Raw genomic sequence first — 8,210 nt, 5'->3', positions numbered from 1 at the left:
CACACACAGATACACACACACATAGACACACACACACACACAGATACACACACACAGACACACAGACACACACATAGACACACACACACACAGACACACACACAGAGTCACACACATAGACACACACACACACAGATACACACACACAGACACATACACAGAGACACACAACAACAACAACAACCGCCATTCGCCACTAAGTGGTGGTGACGTCACCACGACGCTTGTGCCAGGCTATGTGCACCTTGCGGCCACGTGAAGTGTCGAATGCCCGCTGGCAGGAGGTCACGGGGCAGACCCAGGTGCCACGGGTCGACTGACTGAGATGACTGGCTGATGCACCACCTGTGCCCCCTACTGTGCCAACCTGCTGTGCTTTAACCACCCGGCGCTCCGCTCGTTGTTCTGAGCGTCGCTCCTCCGCCCTCCGTTGTTGTTGGAGGGCGACTGCCTCCAACTGCCCAGTAGCATCCTTCACGAGCCTCCTCCACAGAGGCCGATCTTGACACCGCTGGTACCAGTCATCGGCAAGTCCACTCAGCTCCACGTCCTCCTGTACCACATCACTCCATCTCTTCTCTAGCCCGTGCCGCGCCCACTTAGCCCCCTCAATCCGGCCAAACAAAAGCTGTTTCGGCATGCGGTGGCTGGGCATGCGGGCTACATGACCCAGCCATCGCAGCCTTGCCTGCCGGAGGAGCTCACCGATGGGACCCTGCCCAGATCTTTCAAGGATTTGTGAGCTCCTCACACAATCCAGTCTGGTTAAACCCAGGATGGATCGTAGGCAGGCCAGCCTAAATGTTTCTAACCGGCGAAGATGTTCCATTAGGGGGGTCTACGTTTCGCAAGCGTAGAGAAGGGAGGGAATGACCGTGGCCGAGAAGACCTGAAGCTTAGTGCGGAGCGACAGACCAGGTAGCTTCCACACAGCGTTACGCAACCGATGAAAAGATATTGCCGCTCGACTGATTCGGAGTGAGACCTCTGCTGTTAAACTGGAGCCAGTCATAAGCACACTGCCCAGGTATGGGAAACTCTCAACTCTCTCCACAACTGCCCCATCACCGATTGGGAGTTGTGGGGGTGGAGTGTCCGATGGTACAAAATACCCAGGCAGGTGCTTACACACACATATAGACAATAGACAAACACATACATACGTAGACATACACAAAGACAGACACACACAGCTCCTGTGTGTACACGCACACACACAGATACATACACGTAGATACACACTCATAGACACAACAACAACAACCGCCATTCGCCACTAAGTGGTGGTGACATCACCACGATACTTGTGCCAGGCTATGTGCACCCCGAGGCAACGTGAAGTGTCGAAAGCCCGCTGGCAGGAGGTCACGGGGCAGACCCAGGTGCCACAGGTCGACTGACTGAGATGACTGGCTGATGCACCACCTGTGCCCGCTACTGTGGCAACCTGCTGTGCTTTAGCCACCTAGCGCTCCGCTCGTTGTTGTGAGCGTCGCTCCTCCGCCCTCCGTTGTTGTTGGAGGGCGACTGTCTCCAACTGCCCAGTAGCATCCTTCACGGGCCTCCTCCACAGAGGCCGATCTTGACACCGCTGGTACCAGTCATCGGCAAGTCCACTCAGCTCCACGTCCTCCTGTACCACATCACTCCATCTCTTCTCTAGCCCGTGCCGCGCCCGTTTAGCCCCCTCAATCCGGCCGAACAAAAGCTGTTTCGGCATGCGGTGGCTGGGCATGCGGGCTACATGACCCAGCCAACGCAGCCTTGCCCGCCGGAGGAGCTCACCGATGGGACCTTGCCCAGATATTTCATAGACACACACACATCAACAGACACACACACATAGACACACACAAATACACGTACACACAGATACATACAGCTCTGCTAGAGGCTACCTGGGGCAGCTTTGTCTGTGTGTAGGTGCTGCTACCCACAGTATTTGCCCCTACAGCCCTGCTAGAGGCTACCTGGGGCAGCTTTGTCTGTGTGTAGGTGCTGCTCCTAACAGCGCTTGCCCCTACAGCTCTGCTAGAGGCTACCTGGGGCAGCTTTGTCTGTCTCTCACCTGTCTGTCCATCCTTCTTGCTCGACCAATCAGCACAGACCCCGTAGAACGTCGTCTGGGGTTCGACTCCTCCCACTGCCTTAGCACCGCCCACCCCCTCTCCAGACTCCGCCCCTACCGCCGACTCCTCCCCCTTTGGGTCTCCGGGATCCGCCCCTCCGGCCGACTCTGCCACCGTCATGACTCCAGGCTCCGCCCCTACCGCCGACTCCTCCCATTTAGTGTTTACAGGCTCCGCCCCGCTCGCGGTCTCCGCCCCCTTCGAGTCTCCCGACTCCGCCTCCGTCGCCGACTCCGCCCCCTTCTCATCTCCAGGCTCCGCCCCCTCTTTCTTGACACCTCCCTGAGCAACATCATCATCATCAGCATCATCATCAGCAGCAGCATCATCATCATCATCATCAGCAGCAGCATCATCATCAACATCAGCAGCATCATCATCAGCAGCATCATCATCATCAGCAGCAGCAGCAGCAGCATCATCATCAACATCAGCATCATCATTATCAGCAGTAGCATCATGATCATCAGCATCATCATCAACGTCGTCATCAGCAGCAGCATCATCATCATCATCGTCAGCAGCATCATCATCTTCTTAGTTTTTTCGGTAAAGTCACGTTGAAGAGAAACAACAAAATAACAAAATATATATAAAACAATAAAAAATTCTCACGACGTTTCGACCATAACTCAAACGGTCATCATCAGGTGTGTCGGTTTGCATAAATTTATTTTGAAAACGGCATATTTATTTATATATATAAAAATAACGTTTGCGTCACGCGCAACGATGGCAGTTTGCCAGGACTAGTCCATCTATTTTTTGAAAAGAGGAGGGGGGAGACGAAATTTGTTTTTATGTATGCTGTCTGAAAGGCACTGTAAGCGTGAACAATCAATCAAGAACTGAAATGATTTATCAAATCTTTCCAATGATTGCTCAGATAGAATCCATCTTCTCGGTTGAAATTGTCTCTGTGTTTGTATATGTGGATAGCCTCATGAACGAATCTCTCATGGAAGCCAGATGGCTTACAAAGAACCTCCGTCTTGGAAAAGTCAATGGCATGTGAGCCTACTGAATTAGAACAATGATCTGCTACGGCCGAGGTGTTGGTCCTACCGTGTTTAAGGTCTGCTTTGTGTTCACGAATGCGGTCCGAGATATGGCGTTTGGTTTCTCCAATGTAACTACTACCACAGAGGCAACTTAGTTTGTAGACACCAGGGTATTGTATGTCCGGAATCACATCTTTTACAGACGGAACCAGATCACGGATTTTATGTAATGTGTTGAAACGGACCTGGATCTTGTGTTTATTCAAGATTTTGGAGATCTTTTTTGTGATCCCAGCAATGTAGGGTAAAGTGATGGTTTTGAAAGGCTCCTCAAGAGGGTTCTTCTTCATGGTTTGAGTGATAGCTTTGCGGATTGTATAGTCGGAGTAACCATTAGCCCTAAGAGCTTGGTGTACGTGCTTGAGTTCACTGCTTATGTGTTCCTGGTCGGATATGCATTGGGCTCTATGATACAGAGTCTTGATGAGAGAATTCTTCTGTGATGGATGGTGGTGGGAATCCGGTTTCAGATAAGCATCCGTATGGGTAGCTTTCCTGTAGACAGAGTGGCTCATTGAACCATCAGGTCTCTTTTTAATTAGGACATCCAAAAAAGGTATCATGCCATCTATTTCGACTTCCATGGTAAATCTGATGGCTGGGTGTATGGAATTGATGTGGTCGAAGAATTTGTCTAGAGCAGGCCGGCCATGTGGCCAGATGACAAAAGTGTCATCCACGTACCTCTTCCATAAGGTTGGGCGCAGAGTGGCAGTCTGGATGGCGTCAGTCTCAAATTTCTCCATGAAAATGTTAGCTATAACTGGAGAAAGGGGGGAGCCCATTGGGGTGCCCTCAGTTTGTTTGTAGAAAGTTCCATTCCAAGTGAAGTATGTATTGGTTAAACAGTGTCTCACCAGGGGGGGTACCTCAGTGTTTAGTCCTTGATGAACCAAGTCTTCAATGATTGCAATGGTGTCAGGTACAGGAACCTTGGTGAATAAGGAAACTACATCAAAACTGACAAGCAGGTCGTCTGGGGACAGGGAAATACCCTTGATTGTTGATACCAGGTGAGTAGAATTTTGTACCGCAGAGGTGGTCTTTCCAGTGAAAGGACGCAGGATTTCAGACAAAAAACGAGCTAGTTTGTAGGTGGGGGAGCTGATAGTAGAGACTATGGGACGAAGAGGTGTATCAACTTTATGTATTTTTGGTAAGCCGTATAATCTTGGTGGCCTGGCAGCAGAAGGTTTCAACGAAAACTGCATCATCATCGTCAGCAGCATCATCATCGTCAGCAGCATTATCATCATGATGATGATGAGGCCGTGATGGGTGCACACTCACCACTCACTCACCACTCACTCACCACTTACTCACTCACCACTCGCTCACCACTCGCTCACCACTCACTCACCGCTCACTCACGCACCACTCACCACTCGCTCACCACTCACTCACGCTCACTCACCACTCGCTCACCACTCGCTCACCACTCACTCACCACTCACTTACCACTCACTTACTCACCACTCACTCACCACTCACTCACCACTCACTTACCACACACTCACTCACCACTCACTCACCACTCACTTACCACTCACTCACTCACCACTCACTCACCACTCGCTTGCCGCTCGCTCACCACTCACTCACTCACCACTCGCTCACCACTCACTCACCACTCACTCACCACTCACTCACCACTCACTCACCACTCGCTCACCGGTCACTCACCACTCGCTCACCGCTCACTCACCACTTACTCACTCACCACTCACTCACCACTCACTCACCGCTCACTCACCACTCACTCACACTCACTCACCACTCACTCACCGCTCGCTCACTCACTCACGGCTCGCTCACTCACTCACACACTCACTCACCACTCACTCACCACGCACTCGCTCACCGGTCACTCACTCGCTCACCGCTCACTCACCACTTACTCACCACTCACTCACTCACCACTCACTCACCACTCACTCACCGCTCACTCACCACTCACTCACACTCACTCACCACTCACACTCTCTCACACTCACTCACCACTCACTCACCGCTCGCTCACTCACGGCTCGCTCACCACTCGCTCACCACTCACTCACCACTCACTCACTCACCACTCGCTCACTCACTCACCACTCACTCACTCACCCACTCACTCACTCACTCACCACTCACTCACCATTCACCCCCTCACCACTCACTCACCACTCGCTCACCACTCACTCACTCACCATTCACTCACCACTCACTCACCACTCACTCACCCCTCACTCACTCACCGCTCACTCACCGCTCACTCACCGCTCACTCACCGCTCACTCACCACTCACTCACCACTCACTCACCGCTCACTCACCACTCGCTCACCACTCACACTCACCACTCGCTCGCTCACCACTCGCTCACTCACCACTCGCTCACCACTCACCACTCGCTCACCGCTCACTCACTCACTCACCACTCACTCACCGCGGTGATGGTGGTAGCGGTGAGCAAGGCGGCGAGTCTCCGCTCGAACACGGAGCGTGTGGAGGCCGTGATGGGTCCGCACGACACCGCTCGCTCACTCACCACTCACTCACCGCTCCCTCACCACTCACCACTCACTCACCACTCGCTCACCCTCACCACTCACTCACCACTCGCTCACCGCGGTGATGGTGGTAGCGGTAAGTACAGCGGCGAGTCTCCGCTCGAACACGGAGCGTGTGGAGGCTGTGATGGGTCCGCACGCCACCACTCACTCACCACTCACTCACCACTCACCGCTCACTCACCGCTCCCTCACCACTCACTCACTCACCACTCACTCACCACTCACTCACCGTGGTGATGGTGGTAGCGGTAAGTACAGCGGCGAGTCTCCGCTCGAACACGGAGCGTGTGGAGGCTGTGATGGGTCCGCACACCACCGCTCACTCACCACTCACTCACCACTCACTCACCACTCACTCACCGCTCACTCACCACTCACTCGCTCACCGCGGTGATGGTGGTAGCGGTGAGAACGGCGGCGAGTCTCCGCTCGAACACGGAGCGTGTGGAAGCTGTGATGGGTCCGCACGCCACCACTCACTCACCACTCACCACTCGCTCACCCTCACCACTCGCTCACCGCTCACTCACCGCGGTGATGGTGGTAGCGGTGAGGACGGCGGCGAGTCTCCGCTCGAACACGGAGCGTGTGGAGGCTGTGATGGGTCTGCACGACACCTCTCACTCACCACTCACTCACCACTCACTCACCACTCACTCACCGCTCGCTCACCCTCACCACTCGCTCACCGCTCACTCACCGCGGTGATGGTGGTAGCGGTAAGTACAGCGGCGAGTCTCCGCTCGAACACGGAGCGTGTGGAGGCTGTGATGGGTCCGCACGCGAGGCCGACGCTGGCACAGAGGCGGCGAAGTTCGGCCGGAGGGAGCGATCGGAGGTGGGCGGACATCGACTCCATGCTGGGACAGAGGTGGGGGGGGGGGGGGAGAGTGGTGGGGGGGGGAGAGTGGGGGAGGAGAGTGTTAATCTGAGGTCTCTGTGTGTGTGAGTCTATGGGTCTCTGTGTGGTGTGTCTATGGGTCTCTGTGTGGTAAGTCTGTGGGTCTTTGTGTGGTGAGTCTGTGGGTCTATGTGTGGTGAGTCTATGGGTCTCTGTGTGTGTGAGTCTATGGGTCTATGTGTGGTGAGTCTATGGGTCTCTGTGTGTGTGAGTCTATGGGTCTCTGTGTGGTGAGTCTGTGGGTCCCTGTGTGGTGAGTCTGTGGGTCTCTGTGTGTGTGAGTCTATGGGTCTCTGTATGTGTGTGAGTCTATGGGTCTCTGTGTGAGTCTATGGGTCTCTGTGTGGTAAGTCTGTGGGTCTATGTGTGGTGAGTCTATGGGTCTCTGTGTGAGTCTGTGGGTCTCTGTGGTGAGTCTATGGGTCCCTGTGTGGTGAGTCTATGGGTCTCTTTGTGGTGAGTCTGTGGGTCTCTGTGTGGTGAGTCTGTGGGTCTCTGTGTGGTGAGTCTATGGGTCTCTGTGTGGTGAGTCTATGGGCCTCTGTGTGGTGAGTCTGTGGGTCTCTGTGTGGTGAGTCTGTGGGTCTCTGTGTGTGAGTCTGTGGGTATCTGTGTGATAAGTCTATGGGTATCTGTGTGGTGAGTCTATGGGGCTCTGTGTGGTGAGTCTATGGGTCTCTGTGTGGTGAGTCTATGGGTCTCTGTGTGGTGAGTCTATAGGTCTCTGTGTGGTGATTCTATGGGTCTCTGTGTGGTGAGTCTGTGGGTCTCTATGTGAATCTGTGGGTCTCTGTGTGATGAGTCTATGGGTCTCTGTGGTGAGTCTATGGGTCTCTGTGGTGAGTCTATGGGTCTCTGTGTGGTAAGTCTATGGGTCTCTGTGTGTGAGTCTATGGGTCTCTGTGTGGTGAGTCTATGGGTCTCTGTGTGGTGAGTCTACGGGTCTCTGTGTGGTGAGTCTATGGGTCTCTGTGTGAGTCTATGGGTCTCTGTGTGGTGAGTCTATGGGTCTGTGTGTGGTGAATCTATGGGTCTCTGTGTGGTGAGTATATGGGTCTCTGTGTGAGTCTATGGGTCTCTGTGTGGTGAGTCTATGGGTCTCTGTGTGGTGAGTCTATGCGTCTCTGTGTGGTGAGTATATGGGTCTCTGTGTGTGTGTGAGTCTATGGGTCTCTGTGTGAGTCTATGGGTCTCTGTGTGGTGAGTCTATGGGTCTCTGTGTGGTGAGTCTGTGGGTCTCCGTGTGATGAGTCTATGGGTCTCTGTGTGGTGAGTCTATGGGTCTCTGTGTGGTGAGTCTATGGGTCTCTGTGTGGTGAGTCTATGGGTGTCTGTGTGAGTCTGTGGGTCTCTGTGTGGTGAGTCTGTGGGTCTCCGTGTGATGAGTCTGTGGGTCTCTGTGTGGTGTGTCTATGGGTCTCTGTGTGTGTGTGAGTCTATGGGTCTCTGTGTGAGTCTATGGGTCTCTGTGTGGTGAGTCTATGGGTCTCTGTGTGGTGAGTCTGTGGGTCTCCGTGTGATGAGTCTATGGGTCTCTGTGTGGTGAGTCTATGGGTCTCTGTGTG

The 8,210-nt window shown here is 53.6% G+C and overlaps 1 protein-coding gene across 1 annotated transcript in view; it reads right to left on the bottom strand.

Annotated features, from left to right (window-relative positions):
- Nucleotides 1–5,711, bottom strand: part of LOC142906950 (uncharacterized) — an 88,057-nt gene extending 82,346 nt beyond the window's left edge. The window contains exons 1-2 of the mRNA XM_076055754.1: nucleotides 5,618–5,711; nucleotides 2,069–2,411 (exon numbers count right to left, since the gene is read on the bottom strand). Of these exons, the coding sequence (XP_075911869.1) occupies nucleotides 2,069–2,249 (181 nt within the window). The 5' untranslated portion in view covers nucleotides 2,250–2,411; nucleotides 5,618–5,711. The remainder of the gene's footprint in view (nucleotides 1–2,068; nucleotides 2,412–5,617) is intronic.
- Between the last annotated feature and the right edge of the window lie 2,499 nt (nucleotides 5,712–8,210).

Source organism: Petromyzon marinus, chromosome 72, assembly GCF_048934315.1.
Source record: "Petromyzon marinus isolate PM22_M1 ecotype Great Lakes invasive population chromosome 72, UKy_Petmar_22M1.pri1.0, whole genome shotgun sequence".
In the NCBI taxonomy this organism is placed as follows: Eukaryota; Metazoa; Chordata; class Hyperoartia; order Petromyzontiformes; family Petromyzontidae; genus Petromyzon; species Petromyzon marinus.
This window is presented reverse-complemented; position numbering and strand designations above follow the sequence as displayed.